The 19,975-nt window shown below is 40.8% G+C and overlaps 1 protein-coding gene across 4 annotated transcripts in view; it reads right to left on the bottom strand.

The window, feature by feature from the left end:
* Window positions 1–771: 771 nt before the first annotated feature.
* LAMA3 (laminin subunit alpha 3) overlaps window positions 772–19,975 on the bottom strand; it is a 343,942-nt gene continuing 324,738 nt past the window's right edge. For 2 of the 4 annotated variants that reach the window (XM_069099797.1, XM_069099795.1), the window contains 11 exons: window positions 18,925–19,061; window positions 17,639–17,770; window positions 15,802–15,961; window positions 14,680–14,855; window positions 10,515–10,701; window positions 8,540–8,683; window positions 6,491–6,650; window positions 6,256–6,386; window positions 3,741–3,834; window positions 2,487–2,606; window positions 772–1,355 (listed from right to left, as the gene is read on the bottom strand). In XM_069099797.1, coding sequence (XP_068955898.1) covers window positions 1,210–1,355; window positions 2,487–2,606; window positions 3,741–3,834; window positions 6,256–6,386; window positions 6,491–6,650; window positions 8,540–8,683; window positions 10,515–10,701; window positions 14,680–14,855; window positions 15,802–15,961; window positions 17,639–17,770; window positions 18,925–19,061 — 1,587 coding nt within the window. In that variant the 3' untranslated portion in view covers window positions 772–1,209. The remainder of the gene's footprint in view (window positions 1,356–2,486; window positions 2,607–3,740; window positions 3,835–6,255; window positions 6,387–6,490; window positions 6,651–8,539; window positions 8,684–10,514; window positions 10,702–14,679; window positions 14,856–15,801; window positions 15,962–17,638; window positions 17,771–18,924; window positions 19,062–19,975) is intronic. The other 2 variants (XM_069099798.1, XM_069099796.1) reach the window with 1 other exon arrangement.

The following is a 19,975-nucleotide window of genomic DNA, read 5'->3' as shown; positions in this document are numbered from 1 at the left end:
CATTGAAAAAGAAAGTTTCAGCCCTCAAGGGGCTTACATTCTAATGAGGGAAGACTACTTGTCAGGGAGAGTTGGAAAAGAGCATATGGAGTAACACGTACCCTCAGAGGCTCTGTGATAACGAAGTACATCCAGGAGAAGAATGAAGCATAAATGGCCTGGGCCCATCCCCAAAGTAGAGGTATCAGGAAGAATTCACTGAAGGGAGAAGGGGCCCGGCATGGTGGGGTGTTCCAGGGTGAGCATCCCTAGGCCCTAAGTAAAATTTCAGGGGAGAAGGAAGCTTCATTTGGAGGCAAAATCTAGAGCGTCAGAAATGCGGCGGGAAAGGGAACTATTCTATCAGTAACCAGAAAACTATTGAACACGCCCAAGCAACCATTCCCAATTTACTATCAATGGGTGGGTACAACTGTGAAGAATAGGCTGTGATCTGGGGCTTCCTGTAAAGCTCAATACTGCCCAGCAGAGCCTAATTTTGATGATGACCGGGCAGAATTTCAAGTTGGCATTTCCATTTGTCATCCTTCTACTATCCCCTAGATGAGTTATTTTGGCCACAGCCCCCAAATAATGTCAATATGTGATGGCAGTTGGAGCCAGAAATTTTGCTTCACACCTCTTCAATGTCCTTAGAGTTCTGACTCTAGATCTTATGACACAAAGTCATGTGTTTGGTATAGGCAAACTACTGAACAGTAAGCTTACAAATGAGTACAATTAAATCTTTCCAATATACTATGTTAATGTTATGTAAAAATCAGAAACCTGGAAGGGTATGTTGCATTTATTTGGCCCCATAAATTATGACCTTGTGTAATGCGTGCCAAAGTTTCACTTTAGAGTGCTTCAATTTCCATTTATATTATTTTTAACAAATAAGAAATTATGTTTTGTATTATAAACATACAGTATTTTGCTCATCTTTACAAATAAACAACATTTTTTATATAAAATATACATGAATGTCAAAGATTTATACAATGCCAATAAGAGAGGGGTGTATGGGGCCATCAGTAAACATAAGATTGACTGTTAAATTACTTTGGACAACATTTTGATTCAGGAATTATTTTGAAAAGAGTGGAAAACGTGTGCATCTGGGAGTCAGTATTCAAGAAGGTGAATTCCATGCCATTCAGGACCTTGGACGGCTCTATCCCCTCTGTATTCCAAGGGCTTTCTCATTTTGCACATCATTGGTTAGAGTTAGTGGACAGGACAGCCATTGAGACTGACAGCTCCCTGAACTTCTGAGGCCTTCGTGACAGAGACAGCTACGTTGTTAATCGTGATCTTCTTTAGGCAGCCAAAGAAGGGTTTTTGTACAGGCAGCCTCAGTGCTGTCAAGTTGGCTGAGAGAAGAAAGAGAGAGACGTTATGTATGTGTATGTAAGTTATGTATGTTATGTATGTAATGTATGTTTAATGTTAATTATGTATGTTATGTAAGTTATGTATGTAAGTTATGTTATGTATGTGTATGTAAGTGTATGACCTGCATGATTAAAATAATGGATAGGGTAAATACCATATTTTAAAATTTCTTCATATTCTTGTAGGAAAAAAAAAAACTAAAAAAAAATCATCCAGTCCCTCTTCTCCCTGACTCTATGCAGAATATTCCTAAACTACCTGCTGGTAAATTAAGATCAAGCTGATTCTTTAAGGTCTTCAAGGAAGGCAAATCAGTGTTTTATACCTTCTGCCCTAAGCTTAAGGGCACGGAATAACTATAAAGCTGATACCTAACCTACTTTTAGGGAGAAATAAATTATCAGGAGAACACAGAAATATTTATAGGCATTTAATATTTATTTTGATGATCTGTGCCATTATTTCTAGCCTCATCATCTTAGAAATCAGAGAACTGAGTTCAAATCCCACTACTTATGCCTACAACCTGTGTGTCCCGGGAAAAGTCACTTAACCTTTCCAGGCCTCAGTTTCTTCATCTGTAAAATGAGAGAGCTGAGTCAGATGACCTCTGAGGTCCCTTCTAATTTCCAGCTCTCAGAGACCACTATCCCTTATCTTGCCTTCATTCGGCTTGCCTTAGTCTCTGCTTCTGGCTCCATAATGCTCACCAGCTTGCTAGTGGAGAGCTGGTGACAAAGAAGGAAGATCTCCTTTCTTTCACTTCTCTCCTCAATCCTCTGCTCTAATCAACATGCTAGTTAATTCAGCTTCTTATGGGGCTCTGAAAGGCAGCTAGAGAACTGTCCAAATGAGGCAGGGTAAAGTAGCAGCCTCAGATTGAACCAGCAGTATCAGCATGGCTCCCAAATGGGCCTGTTATACTGGTACTTTGGGTCCTTGATCACAGCAAAGCCTCGAGGTTCCCCAGGCCCAAGCACTTCTCAGAAAACCAGCACACGGCTGCTCTTGGCATCTAGACACCAATACATAAATCTAGTAACTGGATTTGATATGATTGTCTGAGGAGGTTAAGAGAAACCGATGTAGTCAGTCTGAAAAATAGTCACCTGGGATGCCTCCCAAATACAAGGGCTGTTGGATGCTGGCCGGCAGGCTAGGTAGCTGTCCAGTCTCGTAGCTGCTATCTGTGTCCACGTCAAGCTGCAGCAAATTCTCCTTTAGAGTGACTGTGTGGAAAATGAAGCCAGTCAGTTATGCTCCTTCCCTGCAATGAGATTTCCCCACGTGTACATAGCTATCTGAACTATGATATTAGTTTGGCTTGTACATGTGTTTGCTTATACTTGTCCTGAAGAAACATGGTTTCAATAACTGATTCCAAATTCATCCTATCACAGAATATAGTTCTGTGTAAGCTGCTGAACCCCATTCCCCAGCCCAAACAAAAATTTATCCCATGTTAATAATCTCATAATTATAATGTTATCACAGAAGGTCTCTTTAAGCTAACATAAATTTTTTAAAAATATGCTAAAAAGAAATCATCACATTTCTGTAGCACTTTAAGGCAAACCAAAGGCGTTTCTCACAACAACCCTGAGACCTAGGCAGTACAATCATCTGTTGCCCCCATTTTCCAGGTGAGGATACTGAAGCCCACTGAATTGTCAAAGCTGTGATTAGAACCTGAGACTTGTCTCCAAGAGAAGGTCACTTTCCATAGTTATGAACTTCCATAGTTATGAACTAATGTTGCCTGTGTTACGTTTCTTTTTAGCCTACGGATTTGCTTGTTTATTTAATTGCCCTCATTAAGCCCATCTAAAAGGTATTTTTAAAGCAAAAATAAAAAAAAGCCCACCCCAACAATTACCCTCAGGAACACATAGCTGATTTGGTTTCAAAAGACCTTCACTGTAGCCCCAGCTCAGCAATTAATTATCTGTGCAGTGGTGGACAAGTCAATTCACATTCCTAAACCTTGTTTTCCTCATCTGTAAAATAGGGATTATAAATCTTGTGCTGACCTGCTTTACAAGATTTTAGTGAGAAGTCCATATAAATGTGAGCTGTTTTTTGAATCCATTTGCCAGGTGGATTCATATTAATATTATGATGATTACCACATCATATTAATGTGGTAACAGACAAGGAAAATAGAATTCTTAAGTCATATACACAATTTAGAGGCTTAGAACAGAGACGCAGTCATTAACTTCCTCATTGTTAGTAGGCATTGACTGAGTTGGTGGCCATTGCTGTTAACTAAAAAAGGTCCCTTGTGTTTATTTCCTTTAAAAAGTTTGGAAACAATCCATTTTGAAATGGGAAGTCATTTTTCCTAATATCTGCTCCCATACCTGCTGCAGAGTGCCACTGTCCATCACACAGAGATTGCTTAGGTGTCAGTGATGTCAGCATCTCACCAGCCCCACTGTCCACAGAAGCAGTGACCTGAAACACACAAGGATTTTTTTCCATGAGTTTTTCCAGGAAGAGAAGATGCTTTCCTTAGTTCTGTCCCTCTTGTCCCATACATCCACTGACATTCCCCGGGTACAGCCCAGGCATTAAGCACATAAGAGTGATTACAAAGAACCTACAACTTGTGCTCACTCCTTCCATCGCATACTCCTGACTGTCCAATGCTAAATGAGATGCCTCCAATGCCAAAGAATGACCAATGATGCAGAGCAATAGTGCTGCTTATGTCCAATCTATTAAGATGATGTTTTTATTTGCTGTTCAAATATGATGGGTAAATATTAGTGATCAGTAAGTTAGATGATAGAGTCTTCCTGAGATTTTTGCAGAAGCACATCTGGCTTTGCATCCATCAGCAGGTGAGCTTTGACAGGTGAAGGATGTTACTGGCTGGGTCACATGATCTGATGGAAGGGCTAGGCAGCCAGCTGGATAAAGATGCCAAAAGAATACCTTGCATTTTTATGGTGGCTTTTCTTTGAAGAAATTAAAAATGCTTTCTAGGCATTACTTATGGCACATCAAATTTCCAAGCAAATTTCCTCCTCTAAAAAGGAAAACTGCGGTTATATTTACATATCATTTACATAAAGTCTGCACACAATTAGACGATGCGGCCTTTTCTGACAATTTTTGAACTAAACGAAGCTATGTCATTATTTCCTTCAAGTGGAGAGTTCTTGATTTATCTTGCGGTTCATCCTTTCATATTCAGGAGCTCTCCCAGCTGACCCAGGTCTACACAGAAAGGTCACTCATCACTCGGGAAATGAGGGAGTGCATTACATTTTTGGACAGATGCCATTGCTGGGACATTTTTCATTACAGCAAATCTAAATGTGTGTCTTTGCACATTCTACTCATCACGCCTAGTTTTGCCCTCTGTGACCAAACAGAGCAAGACTGATTTTGTGTGACAAAATACTTGAAGACTGCCATAATGTCCTTCCTTCCATCACGTCTCCCTTCCTCTGCCTTGTTCCTTAGACTCTTTCACACTCCACATTCAGTCAGTTGTCGTATGTCGACAATCCTGCCTCTGTTAATACCGTGTGCATTTCTGCACTCGTGTGGCTTGCACCCTTGTTCAGGCCCCTAATAAAAACAGCTGGCATTTATATAGCACCTCCCGTGTGCCAGGGACTAGCCAAGCACTTTACAAATATTATCTTAATTGATCTTCAAAATGACCCAGTGGGGCAGGATTTATTATTGTCTCCATTTCACAGCTGAGGAAACTGAGGTTAAGTGACTCTGCCAAGTGTGAAGACTGCCAAGTGCCTGAAGCTGGATTTGAATTTGGGTCTTCTTGGCTCCACTCTGCCATCTGCCTGTCTCCATTACATATACCACGATACCAGCTCCTAGTTAGTTTCCCTCCCTCTGCTCTCTCACTTATCTAACCCACCCACCTCCACGAAGCTGACAAAGTGATATTCCTGAAGCGCAGGTGTTTGATTATAGCATTCCCCTCCTCTAAAAGCTTCACTGACTCCCTCCTGCCTCCAAGATAAAATAAAAACTCCCTCATTTGGCATTTGAAGGCCTTCACAACCCTGTAGCCAGCCTAGCTTTCAGGGCTTATAGACACTCTTCACTTTCAAGTATTGTCCATTCCAAGGTGGGCCACTTGCTGTACCTCACACACTCTGTTCCATCTCCTGACTATGTGCCTTTACACAGGTCGTCCTCCATTTCTGGAATGTGCTCCCTCCTTCCCGTCACCTGTTAGAATCCCGAAACCCAATCTTTCCCCTTGCAAAGCTCCTTCCACATGAAGCCAGTCCCGATCTCTGCTAACTACTAAAACTCTCTTGAAATTTCTTTGTGTTCACATTGTGCATATGTATTTTATTTACATACACGTGTACATCTTATCCCATCTCCCTGCTGCCCCCTGAGAAAGCAAGCATGCTCCTTAAAACCAGTGCCTGTTCATTTCTGTTACTGTATTGTCATGGTATCCCACCCAGCACGGTGCCTTGAACAAAGGGGGTGCTTTGTAAGTGTTTGTTGGCCAGCCAGTTACTCATTATGCATGTTGGTGGCTGCCCTCCAGACCCTCTCCAGCGTATCAATGTCATTCCTAAAATGCTGAACCCAAGAGCAGTGGGGGTGATTCTTTGAGTGAGGATGTGATATAGTTACAGCGGCTCATAAGCAGGTTCATTTCAATGACTTATTAAAGAGTTATAAAGGGGTTATATCCCCACTTCATAGGTAAGGAAGTGTGGCACGTGAATTTTAAGTAGTTTCCTGAACTCCAGAGCTATTCCTCTGTCCTCTCCCATACGCTTGCCAATCACAGCCTTGTGGAAAGGGATTTCATACCTATCTATGGCCAATACACTCTTCCCATTCCAACAGAATGGAAATATAGCTATCACTCACCTTTCCTCCTTCCATATAAACACTTAGATGCTCCCCAGATGGTCTTCCAAAATGCATTAAGATTCCACTGAGGCTTCTCGGACGAATGCTGACAACTATTTTAAATTCCTTTCCCTGCATCCAGGTATCATCTTTTAAAAATAAAAATAATTCAAACTGTGTATCAAAATACTCAAATAAAAAGGAGGGTGAACTAAAGACTCAGAGACAGAAACTCCACAAAGATGTTCCTTACCAAAGCTGATGTGCCCGCCTTCTTGGGAGAAGTACACCCCTTTCTCAAGAGGGCCTCCCAAACAGGGGATCACCCCAAAGTTTTGAGAGGGGGTGTCCAAGGCCTTTCCATCCAACTGAAAGTTCCTCAGGCATCCCACAAAGCTGCTTTTGGGGAGGCTCTGCAAATATTTAGAGAAAAAAAAAGGAAATGTAATTAGAGGAAATGAATAGTTTTAAACAGTGTATATACATAGATTAGCAAGGGAAAGGCCAAGGGTGGCTTGTTAGAAAATAAGGGATGGTTGGGCTTGGCTATAGGGAAATGTCTGTCTCTTCTCCTTTCACATATAGAAAAAATATGTGTATATGTATATACATATATACTATGCATATGCAAGTCATGTGTGTATAATATATAATCACATATATAGCTATATACTAGATGTACACACATATGCATAAATATATATTCCTACATGTAGGTATATATGACATATATTCAGAGAGTGGTATACATATACAAATTACATATATTCTATAACATATATACATCATATATAGAGCACACAAGCATATTTATACAACCATGTGTATATTTTTCCATATATAAACATGTGTGTATACACATAGACATACATATATGTATACACACACACAACAGGGAGGTAAGATGTGCAGAAGGAGGGCCCTCTGTCCTATAATTCTAACACCTGCCACCTCATTTCCTTGAAGGTACAAAACATCTTTCAGATTTTCTTCTGATTGAGTTAAGAGTTTAATGAAAGGCAGTTCTAGTATATGAAAAGGACCAGTGAGTCACGAAGTTCTAAAAAATATGATCAAGGGGAAAGTTGCTAACCACATCATTAAATACATTGTCCTGATACTTCATAAATGTCCCACAATTAAATAAGAAGGCAAGTGAGGATGGTTAGGCACCACTGAGATAGTTTGAATTATTGAAAGACACTCATTAAACCCAATGGGCGCCTGTTGTGATGAGAGTTAAAATGCAATCTACAGACATTCACTCGCACTAACCCCATTTTTGTAATGAGGTCAACAAGTAATATGGACCACTTTATGATGGATGCTATGATCTATCTAAAAAAGATTTAATTAATAAATAGCCAAATCATAATGAGCTAAATTAAAGAGGAGTGAGTGATCTTAGGGGAATATTGTTTATTCAATCCTTCACCCAGAATAGGCACTAAATAAATGTTGAACCAGATGGAACACACATTCACAGTCAGATAAAGCACCACAGAGGATGGGAGACTTGAAGTGGAAAGGGCTGCAATTCTGGGGGACTGAATTCCCAATTATAGGAGCTCTTCAAGTGGAGGTTCAATGATGCCATGGTGGGGGAGTGTGTGTGCGTGTGTGTGTGTATGTGTGTGGTGTGTTACAGAGCAGATTCTCCTTCAGGTGTGGGCATGGCTTAGTCCAGATGAATTCTGAAGTCTTTTCCTACTCTGAAATTCTGCAGCAATTTGGTATCAATGTCAGAGACAAGATAAACTGTACTGCTGAAGACAGACAACTGGCTTGAATCCCTTTGGCATTAAAAAAAAGTTCTTATGACTTAACATCACTTCACTGAATCAGACTATATTTTAAATCCATCAGGATTCAGATTCCTTGTAGCTGACCACAATTTAAAATTAATTATGTAATTATGATCCCTGTGGGCTGACTATAATATTTAGTAACCAAGAGCCCCAAGGTGTCCCAGCATGATGTGCTGAACCAATGGGTTATGGACAAACTGTGAAGAAATCTTTATTCTGTTCCTGCATATCCTGGAATGAAGACAGTAAGAATAGCATGGCCATATTGGGGAGATTGGTCCCTGTTGATTCACTCTGGGTCTTATGAGCTCCTTAGCAATGCAGAGGAGTGAAGAAAGAACTTCTCTGGGCACAGAATTTGGGGTTTATGGGCATTAAGTAGAAAAAAGAACAACCACCCAGCAACCTAGAAGTAAAGCATCAGATATCATGAGGATGATTAGAATTCCGCAGTTGGGAGATTCTCATCCCTCCAAGAGTAAAAAAGTATTCACCTTCAGTTTCACGCTGGGAGAGAACCCCAGGTAGATTGCTGTTGGTTTGACAGGAAAGATAGGATTTCCAGCCAAGCTTCCTTCATGGACCTTTAGACCATCGATGACGAGACGCGCCTTCCTTCCCTCATGGCCGAACATGACCTTGGAGAGAAAGAAAACATTCAGATTGAGATTTCTCTTTGACTGGGTAGTCGAAGCTGAACTCTGCTACTAGTTACTAGAATCAAAGAGAAAAAACTTGACTTTGGTGGCACTTCAGCCAGTTCAGTAGTAGGACTTGCCCACTGTCCCCACAGCCAGTCAGTGTCAAAGCCATGACTCGAACCCCAGGGTCCTGATGCCAGCTCTGGTCTCTTTTCATTCTGCCACACTCTCACAACATTATGTTTTCTTTTAAGAGAGGCAATGGGATATGAGGACTGAGATGGGGCTGTCAGGAAACCTGGCTTCTAGTCTCAACTGACATCAACTGGTAGTTATTAAACCTCTCTGGGTCTTAGTTTCATCTTCAGGAAGAAGAGGGCTGGGGTAGATGATGTCTCTTAGGGGTGTGCTGGTAAATGTTTAACAGCTGGCGCTGTTATGTATGACACACTTTTAAATTTAATCTGCATTGTTAACATTTTTCTCCATCACTTTCTTAAGCCTAGACAATCAACAAAACAAAATCAAAGCCTCATTTGTAGTGTTTGCTGCTTTCTGAGGGGTAAATGCTCCCACAGAAAGTATAACAATTGGCTCTCCTACTTTGGTTTGAGCTGGCTCCAGGGCATCACCATTAACATTTTATACTAGAAATGGGGAGAGACCTTCCTTACATGGTAAATGAGATTATGAAAGCAGCCTGGATGGGGTAGGGAAGAGGGTCTGGGAAGCAGTGGGGAGGACATCTCAGGCACAATAGTGGTATATTTGGATAAAGAAAGTATTACATCAGTTTTCTCAGATGGAAGGGTAATAGGCAGCTTGGAGAAAGAGCATTGGATGTGGATTCAGGATAAGGATGTAGCTTGGCACCATGGATGGAGTTCAGACTTAGAATAGGGAAGACCTTGGTTCAAATCATACCTTTGATGCTTACTAGCTATGTAACTACCCACAAGTCACTTAATCTTCCTAAACTTCACATTTGTCACCTAGATAAATGAGGAGTCGGAGGCGGCTAGGTGGTACAGTGAATAGAGCACCGACCCTGGAGTCAGGAGGACCTGAGTTCAAATCTGACCTCAGACACTTAACACTTACTAGCTGTGTGACCTTGGGCAAGTCACTTACCCCAACTGTCCTGCCTTCCCCCTTCCAAAAAAAAGAAAGGAAGAGAAAGAGAAAAATAAAATGAGGGGGTGGAACTAGACCACCTCTGAGGGCCCTTCTAATTCCAGATCTATGAGCCTGTGATCTCATGCTTATTAGCTATGTGACTAGGGGCATAGGACTAATTTCTAAGAGTCAGTTAGCTCATCTGTAAATTGGGGACAATGAGACCTGTAGTATCTGCCTCTTAGTGTTGTTTTCAAGTGAGATAATTCCTGTATATCACGGTAAAAACTTACAAGTGTTATATGTATGCCAGCTCTTATTATTATTTCATTATTATTATTATGACCTAGGGAGCTGGAAAAGACAAAGGAGGTAGGGTAACACAGGCCTGGTCACAGCATCTGGGGAATGAAAAGGTTCATTCCATCTTGGTGTCTTTTATAATATTATGTTTTTATGAGTTTCTCAGTATGGAGAAAAAGTTGCATAGATACAGTGGGTGGAATATTTAAAACAATGAATTATGGGAAGGTATGATATTGCCTCTTACTGGTCCTCATCAGGCCTCCAGGGACAGGACGTATACCCAGAGGTGGGTTCCTGCCTTTATTTTTCTCTCTAAAGCATGTTGGGTCTGTGAAGGGCCAGTGTCCATGGCGCACACTTTTCACTGGTTTCGGCTGTGATTTTCCACTGTGATAGCAGCTCTTACCGTGTGCCACTCTCCATCGTTGAATCTCTTTTTGGTTTTCAGTCTTAATTTCTTTCCTTCTGCCCTCAGCAATAAGACAATGCGTCCCTTTGAAACATAAAGCACCACTGAGGAGCTCTTACTCCCCCCAAAAAACATCAGTCCTGAAGCATTGGAGGTTGTCCGCATATCCACAGCATACTGTGACCTGTAAGTGAAGGAGACAAAGAGCCAAAGACTGAGTATTCTACAGCACTTTCAGCTTACATAGTGCTTTATAAATATGGTGTGATTTTATCTTAAAAACAACTTCAAGAGGTACATGTTATTATAATTCTTGCCTTATAGAGGAGGAGGTAAGATAAAGGCAGCTAGCTGGCACAGTCGACAAGAGCACTGGGCTTGGAATCAGAAGACTCATCTTTTTTTTTTTTTTTTCCGTTTGGAGGGCAATTGGGGTTAAGTAACTTGCCCAGGGTCACACGGCTAGTTTTTTGTGTGTGGGTGTTAAGTGTTTGAGGCCGGAACCGAACTTGGGTCCTCCCGACTCCTGGGCTGGCGCTTTACTCGCTGCACCACCTAGCCGCCCCCCAAGACTCATCTTTTTGAGTTCAAATCCAGCCTCAGGCACTAACTGGCTATATGACCTTGGGGAAGTCACTTAAGCCTATTTGCCTCAATTTCCTCATCTGTAAAATGAGCTGCAGAAGGAAATGGTAAAGGACTTCGGTATCTCTGCCAAGAAAACCCCAAAAGAATCAGACATGAATGAAAAGACCGAATGGCTATGGGGGAAGATCTTGAGGCGAACAGGTTAGGCGACTTGCCTCCAGTCGCACAGTCAGTCAGTGTCTGAGGACGGACTTATGCTCAGGTCTTCCTGACTTTGGGAAAGAGCAAGTGAATACTACAAAGCTGAGGTTCATCACATCTATGGATGAACATCAGATATAAAACTTTTTTTTAATAGCAAAGTTGCATCTTAAAGATGCAGCATTCTGCTTCCAAGGACGGGCTGATGCTTCGCAAAGTCAGTGACAGGTCCAAATATCGGGGATGTTACACTCTATTGCATGGTTACTGTTCTCATGAATGCAAATTATGATCACCAATGGCCCTTACATCACTGAGGGAAAAGGGCCCGGACACAAAATCTGGGTGATAGTTATACTTTTTCTCCAAAGTTGCCCAAGGGCTAAGTTAATTGTATGATGTATCAAACGAGAGTCAGAAGAGGCAGGCGACTGAGCGAGAACCTGGATGACAAGAGGCAAGGAATATACAAAACACTTGCATCTTCCCCAAAACGTAAATAACAAAGGAATAGGGCGAATATTTGGAACAAAAGGATTTTTTACAAGCAGGTCTACTGAAGGTGAGCTCTGTGCTGTCGGCAATTCCCTCGGCATTTCAGTAAGCTGCTGTTTTTATTTTATAACTATGGGAGAACATTGGCAGGGAAGACAGAAGTCTGACATGCTCTTTATAATGACAGCTCACATTTGTGCTTTATGGTTTACCAGGCACTTTCTACACAATGCCCTAATCCTCAGTATTTGTTAGGGATATGAAGCCTCACTATGTTATTCAGCTGTCTGACCTTGGACAAGTCACAGTTTCCCTTTCTGTAAAATGGGGATAAAAATAATCTATGTCACAAGGTGGTTGTGTGGACCAAGAGATAGTGCTTCATGTAATAGTAAATTGTAAAATAGTAGAAATTGTAAAAAAAAAAAATAGTAAAGTGCTTCATGGACCTTAAAGTATTATTCTTGTTGCTGAGTCATTTCTGTTGTATCTGACCCTTCATGACCCTATTTAAGGTTTTCTTGGTGAAGATAGTGGAGTGATTTGCCATTTCTTTTTCCAGATCATTTTACAGATGAGGAAATTGAGACCAACGGGGTTAAATGGCTTGCCCAGGGTCACCCGACTAGTAAGTGTCTGAGGTCAGATTTGAACTTGGGAAGATGAGTCTTCCTGATTTCAGATCCAGTACTCTATCCATTGCTCCATCTAGCTGCTATTTAAAGTATTATATGAACATTTATTATCATCAAGATGAACCTAGTTTAGTGAATAGCCATTTTATGGAGACAGAATCAGGGAAATGGGCTAATAACTATAAACGCCAATTTTTTTTTTTTTTGCTTTTTGGAGGGCAATTGGGGTTAAGTGACTTGCCCAAGGTCACAGACTAGTTTTTGTGTTAAGTGTCTGAGGCCAGATTTGAACTCAGGTCCTCCTGACTCCAGGGCCAGTGCTCTATTCACTGTGCCACCTAGCTGCCCCAAATGTTATTTATTTTTGCTGTACCTTTTAGGTTTATGTGCAAATTGCTTTTTTAATTAGGCAATCAAAGCGGTTTCCAAGAGGGCTGTGATGAATCAATCTATAGAACTGTGGCAGTTTGGCTGGTTAGCAGAGGCTTTGTCCTGTATTACTTTACCTCCATTCCTTTCACTTGTTTAACTCTCTTTCCTCTTATACATTATATTAACCTTCATCTTCATCTTGCTCCCTACTTACTAATCCCAATTTGTTTACCCTGCTCTCCTTCAGAAGATAAAAGAAAGTCAATTGCTGCCATCCCCTTCTCAAAAGCTATAAGAACTTGCTGTAGTTGTGTTTATTTGGGAGCAAGGCAAATAAATGGATGGCCAAAGAAACCTTACAACTTATTTGTGGACAATATGACTTTTCTGTGTACATGATGTTTTACCTCCAGGAGACTGTAAACTCCTTGAGGGCAGAGACTGTTTCATTTTTGTTTTTGTATCCCCAGCACCTAATACAGTACCAAGAACATAATGAGCACTTGAAAATATTTGCAGAATTAAATGGCACTGAAAAATCAAACGGTGTAGAGGATATTGGCCATTGTGTTAGATACATGTGGAAAGCACTTTGCAAACCTTAAAACACTATGCAAATGCTATTATTATTATTATTTCAACTGCAATGTGATTTCATTGGCATGGGGGACCCCCAATTCCCTCCACCAGTGCAGACTGGCATAGGTTTTGCAAATTATAATCTTGGAGAAATGCCTGGGGTATGAAGACCTGAAATAGCTTGCTCAAGATTCAGGCTGCCAGTATTTGTCAGAGGCAGCACCTGAATCTAGCTTTTTCTGACTCTCTATCCAGTGTGTTGCAATGACTTGTCTTTTTGAAAAGTATTTTTATAAGTGTCCTGTCAAGAATTCCTGATGATTTTTTTTAATGGAAAAAAGGTCCTTTTCAAAAAGCCCTTTTCCCACTCCCTTTAGTGTGCTATTTCAGTTCATTCCTTTCTCACTAATAGAAACATAAATTACCACCACAAAGAAGCCAAGATTGTTGTTGAGTCTTTCGATCAAGTCCAACTCTCGGTGACCCCATTTGGGGTTTTCTTGGCAAAGATATTGGAGTGCTTTGCTATTTTCTTCTGCAGCTCATTTTAGAGATGAGGAAACTGAGGCAAACAGGGTTAAGGGACTAGTCCAGGGTCACACAGCTAGTAAGTGTCTGAGGCTAGATTTGAACTCAGGTAAATGAGTCTGCCTGATTCTAAGCCCAGCACCCTATTCACTGTGCCACCTAGTTGCCCCTGAGCTGCCACTGCTTTGTCATTGATAGAAATTAAATTTCCACCAGAAAGAAGCCAAGATATTTTGTCTAAAAATGATCCATTTGAAAAACTATTCTACTGAAAAGTGATTATTTCTCTTTGAATATAAAATGCAAGGAAGAGGGAATGTGTACTTTCTTAGAAGCAAATAGCAATTTGGGAATGAAATGTCACAATTATTTTTAGATCATACCCGTTTCTGACCTGGAGACAGGGGCTGAGCCCCTCTACAGAATGTTAACAAGTTTTTATTTCAAATATGAGTATCTCATTGTGGGCATTCTTTCCACTTGTCCTTTGCAGACTATCAGCTCATTAGCCAAACAGCCCACCTCCCTTCCATTAGAATGTAAGTTCCTTGAAGGCAAGGGTTTGTCTCTTTTTTAAAGTATCCCTTGAGACACTGCCTGCCATACAGTGCTTAATAAATGCCTGGTTGATGAAGCCAGGTCCCTTTTCCTCCTTCTCACTAAATAATTCTGCAAAGCCTTCTCTATTCCTTCCACTTTAGGACTTTAAGAATCATGGCTAAGTACTTTGAGTTGGAACAAAACAAGATTTCAAACCATTATACCAATACCTGTCTTTCAGCATCTCATTAGGGAATGTGTACACCAAGTGACTGGTGGGACTGTCCCCAAATTGATAAGCTCCTTTAGAAGTCTGGGACTGAGTTGACCCAAGGCAGTGCTGGGTTGTTGTCTGAACCTCTTTCTTCATCAGGGAGGCAGGACGCATATCCCCTTGTAGCTGCACAAAAGGATAGAGGGGAAAAGTTAGAAATTATGACTGAGGTAAGATAGGTCCTATAGCTTCACATTTATTTAATCATGGCTTTCTTATATGCCACCCAGCAACTCCTTCTTACTCTTTATATCTCCAGGAGAGAAGTATAACAACTGGAGAAACCAAGTGACAAGAATGTTGAGACTTGACAAAAGGCTCCCAGGAGAGCAACGATGGACCATACTAGTATTAGAATTCGTAAAAACCCTTGGGCTTCTGGGCTGTCATTTAGTCTCCTAAGCCATGCTCCCTTTTTTCACAGATATTTATAGCATGAAGTTAGAATCACAGCTAATGGGATGTCTCAGTGTACTTTGCCACCTGACTTCTCTCTTTCTATTAAAGGCATTGCCCTTCTCCCAGTCATTGAGACTCAAAACTACAGTTATTGTGGATCCTTCATTTTCTCTCTCTCCCTCATCTAATCAAGAGCTAAGCCAGGAGAATCTTCCTACTTCATGCCCCTGCCAAAGTTGATGTAGTAACAATATGGGTAATGCTGTAAAAATAATAATAATCCAGGCACCTGTTTATATAGCACTATAGACATCACCAAGCACTTTCCTCGTGACAATCTGTTTTACAGATGAGGAAACTGAAAGTCAAAGCATTTATGTATGTCAGAGAGGGACAGGTATCCAAATCCCATTATACCCTCCATTATCTGAGAGGGGACATGATTGGCTCATGGTCACATAATTAGGCTGGGGCTATTACCCAGGTTCCCTAACTAAACTCCTAATCCAGCACTGGGCCCACTGTGAGGCTTTCAATCTTTCCCCTGGGCATAAAGTAGGTCATTGACTTTTCAGTCTCCGTTAGTATCTAGGCAATAAATGAGAACACTTGAGCCTCTGCAGAGGAAGCTCGTAGACAGAAAGAAAGCAAGGTTGATGGCTGTGGTGCGTACCCTATCAATGTTGAATATCCTCCGTGTGCTGATTTTTGCTGAGTTTTTCAGCAGCAGAAGAAAAGGTGGCTTATTTAAGCTGCAGAATCCTAGGGACACCTTCTCCTTTTCCCTCCGAGTATGACTGACTAAATTGAGGACCTCAGGACTCTGTGCTAACCTGGAACAAAAGAGAAAGAAAGGAACATTTCTCTGGTTCACCTTGGACAGCTCCTACATGCAAACCACCAGGTACACTTACTCCAAAGCAGGGCTTCTTGACCTGTTTTGGATGATAAGCACCTCTGACAGTCTTGTGAAGACTATGGACCTCATCTGAGAATAATGTTTATGAAAGTGTAAAATGAAATAAACAGGATTACAAAGGAAATGAGTTAGGTTGAAATATAATTATCAAATATAATTATTTACAAAAAATTTATGGACGTCCTCCCCCACCACAACACACCCACCCACCCAAGAACCTCTACTCCAAAAGTTCTTCACATCTGAAAACATTATTTAGGAATTTAATATTCAGAGGTATCTTGCTTTAAAAATACTCATTTCTACAGAGAAGTCAATTTTTTTTTTTTGGAGGGGGGAAGGTAGGGCAGTTGGGGTTAAGTGACTTATTTTCCCAAGGTCACATGGCTAGTTTTTTTGTGTTAAATGTCTGAGGTCAAATTTGAACTCAGGTCCTCCAGACACCAGGGCAGATGCTCTATTCACTGTGCCACCTTGCCGCCCTTTACAGAAGCCAATTTAATGCGTTAACTCATCTGAAGTGTAGAACCTAACTGTTGTTATTCAGTCATGTCTTACTCTTCATGACCCCATGAAGTTATCCACGGGATTGTCCTGGAAAAGATACTGGAGTGGTTTGTAATTTCTTTCTCCAGTGTGTCCCCATTTTATAGACGAGGAACTGAAGCAAATAGGAATTGAATGACTTGCCCACAATGATCACACAGCTAGGCAATGTCTGAGGTCGTATTTAAACTTAGGTCTCCTGATTCTAAGCCCACCTAACTGTTCCAAGGACCTAACTACTTCATGTAAAAATATTTTTATGGGAAATTGCCTTCAGAGTTTGAAGAATATACCTGCATTTCTCCACGCTGCCCTCTACCTTCATTCTACCCCTTGCCAAAAAAGAAGAAAAAACTCATTGCATTATGCAGGCTAACACAGGCTACCTGGTTTCCTATTTAAGTCTCCCTGTTTTGCCACACTACATGGTGATTAGAGGATATTTCATTACTCTATCAGCAACAGGTAGGACATTTTTTCCCCTTTTCTTTTCCTTTTTTCTCTTACCATAAAACAGCCCTCACTATGACTGGCACCAACGAGCACAATGGTAAAGTGAGATGCTGGGGGAACAGGGTGAGATCCCAAGAGATGGGAAGTCCTAGGAAGAGTGGGTCCTCCAGAAGGAGGTGCAAGAGGAAGCCCTTATCCTTCAGGAGGGAAATAGAGTCTTGAAGAGCATCAAGGAAGAAAGGAGAAAGGAGAGACCCCGTCCAAAGAACATCAGGCATGCTCAAGTCCTGAGTACTTGGGTCACATATCTTCTGAAAAAAAATATGCTTGCAGGTTTATTGAATGCATTTGTTTTTCAGACATTTGTGTAGCATATAAACAAAGGCCTTTTAGATGTTTGGATTTTATGAGAGTAATACAGAAGCCCATGTTTAAAATTCTGGCTCCATAAATATGCCTACTCACCTATAGACAAAAAAATCTTTTCTATATTAGGATAAAAACAAAATTTAACTCATTTCTATGAAAGTTAATGTGAGTAATACCACTTCCCTATTGAATCTCAATGATTAAAAATGTAAAAAACACATACCTCTGGAAAAATACATTAGTGATACATCCTTCAAAATCACTCCCACCAAATCGTAGGGATTGCTGTGAGTCTGGGAATATCCGTAGCCTTTGGTCATCTCTTAGAGTCTTGTCATCAATCAGAAGACTTAGTCTGGGAAGATGATAACAATAATGATGATGATACTAATATTTATATAGTGTTTACAATGTGCTAGGCACTGTGCTAAGGGCTTTGCAATTATTATTTCATTTGATTCTTGAAATAACCCTGGGAAGTAGGGGCTAGTATTATCTCCATTTTACAGAAGAGGAAACTGAGGCAAACAGAGGTTAAATGACTTGCCCAAGGTCACATGGCTAGTACATGTCTAAGACTGGATTTGCATTGAGGTCTTCCTGAGTCTAGGCTTGGTACTCTAACCCCTCTTCTAGCCAGATGCCCCAATGCAAGCAAAATATGACTGGAGAAGAAATTAGACAACATCTTTAACATATTCAGATTCTTTACAGAGAACAGCCCATTAATCAATCCATTCTATGACTTTTGTCATTATTATTTTTTCTTTATGAGGAAATTAATACATAAAATTGAAGAAACTTCTGTATTCAGAAGCAAAGTCATGGCAGAATCAAGGATAATATGTCTTATAAAGGGAGAGTGACTAGAGTTGTGATTTAATTGATATAGGGAACTCCCTGATGAGGAAATTCCTTCCAACAATACATGCTGGGCATTTTCTCTATAACTTATAGTCCGAAGAGAGTTGTGTAGAGTATCTAAAGATTAAGTGACCTGCCTAGGATCCCACAGCAAGTATGAGTCACAGGACTTAAACCCAGCGGCTCCTTGGCTCTGAGGGGAATTCTTTATATCATTACAAACCAGTGGCCTCTACATACAAGAAGATCTGAAAACCTAAAAAAAAAGGTTAAATCAACATTTTTCATTTTTTTCTACTTCAGGTGTTCTATTATGATGCTTCTTCAAGGTGGGCATGTCGAGGTGACCCTGAATTCTCAAAGATCAATGCCCATATGTAGATAGCACAAGCACTGGCAGGTCCTCTTAGACAGGAAAGCCTTGGAGTACAGGCCTAAGATGGACTCTGTCCTTATTGTCTGAAGACCAACCTGCTTAACTCTGGAGAGGCTCATGGCCCCAGGTTGACCAGCAGGTGGTAGGTTTTCATGGCCAGAGCCAAGCGAAAGGGTCACACTTTGTATTGTTTAAAGCAGCATCTATACCAATATAGATCAAAGATATTTCGAAATATTTTCCTCTAGCACAAATACATGTGTACTTACCCAGTATCATCTTTTATTATAGACACATAATGCAGTAAACCATCCATATACGTCTGGGGAGATTTCAGAATAGTGCCATAATCCCTAGAGCTTAATTCAATGTGACCATCTTCCAGAGAGATTTGTAGGATATTTGTCTGAAACCAACACAAAACCCTACATGATGACCAAGGCAATGAATTTTCATTTAAATATGAATAATATTTCACATACTGAATTCATAACCAAAATCTTGTCTGGGGAAGCCACTGCAAAATATTAATAGACAGCACGGGCTTTCCCCTGAGACAGTTGTAAAGACAAGCCCTATGGGTTTAAAGATAGTTGCTGGATCCTCCCCTCTGCACCCCAGAAAAGAATGAGCATTTCTAACATCGTACAACCGTAGGAACCACTATTCCTAAAGCGACCTCTGAGAGGTCTGGGGGCAGAGACGCCAAAAGGAGCTTAAGCAACCGTCCCAGAACTCAGTGAGGATTTCCTAGGAGCAAAGCGTGGTGCAGGGCCCTGCGATTACAAAGACAAAATTGAAAAGCAGTTCTTGCCTTCAAGGAACAAGACTTTGACTGGAAGAAATCACAGTAGAGGAACACAAGAAGCAGCTATTTCCTCCTAATTTAGAGTCTTCGCAGCTTAACAGGGGAATTTTATTTTTAAAAAAATGCTAGAACTTTATAAAATTTCATGATGTATAAGGTGCTACAGAACACATTTACATATTTACTTCAGCTCTGTCAATCAATTATCAATAAATCAATAAACATTAAGCACCTACTGTGTGCTGGGCACTGTGTGCTAAGCGTTGGTCATATACATAAAAAGAGGCAAAATGCACTAACTCGTATTAATTCTCTCTGTCCTCACAACAACCCTGGGAGGTAGGTGCTATTATTATCCCCATTTTACAGATGAGGAAACTGAGGTTTGCCCTGGATCACACAGCTATTAAGTGTCTGAGGTAGGATTTGAACTTCAGTCTTCCTGACTCTAAGTCCCATGTTCTGTTATCCACTATGTCCACCTATGTGCCAGTGTCCTCTGAAGTTACAGG

Source organism: Petaurus breviceps, unplaced genomic scaffold (assembly GCF_028583685.1).
Source record: "Petaurus breviceps papuanus isolate PSGF00001 unplaced genomic scaffold, PetGlider_PUasm1.0 38, whole genome shotgun sequence".
Lineage (NCBI taxonomy): Eukaryota > Metazoa > Chordata > Mammalia > Diprotodontia > Petauridae > Petaurus > Petaurus breviceps.
Note: the sequence above shows the minus strand (reverse complement) of the source record. Positions and strands in the feature narration are given on the sequence as shown.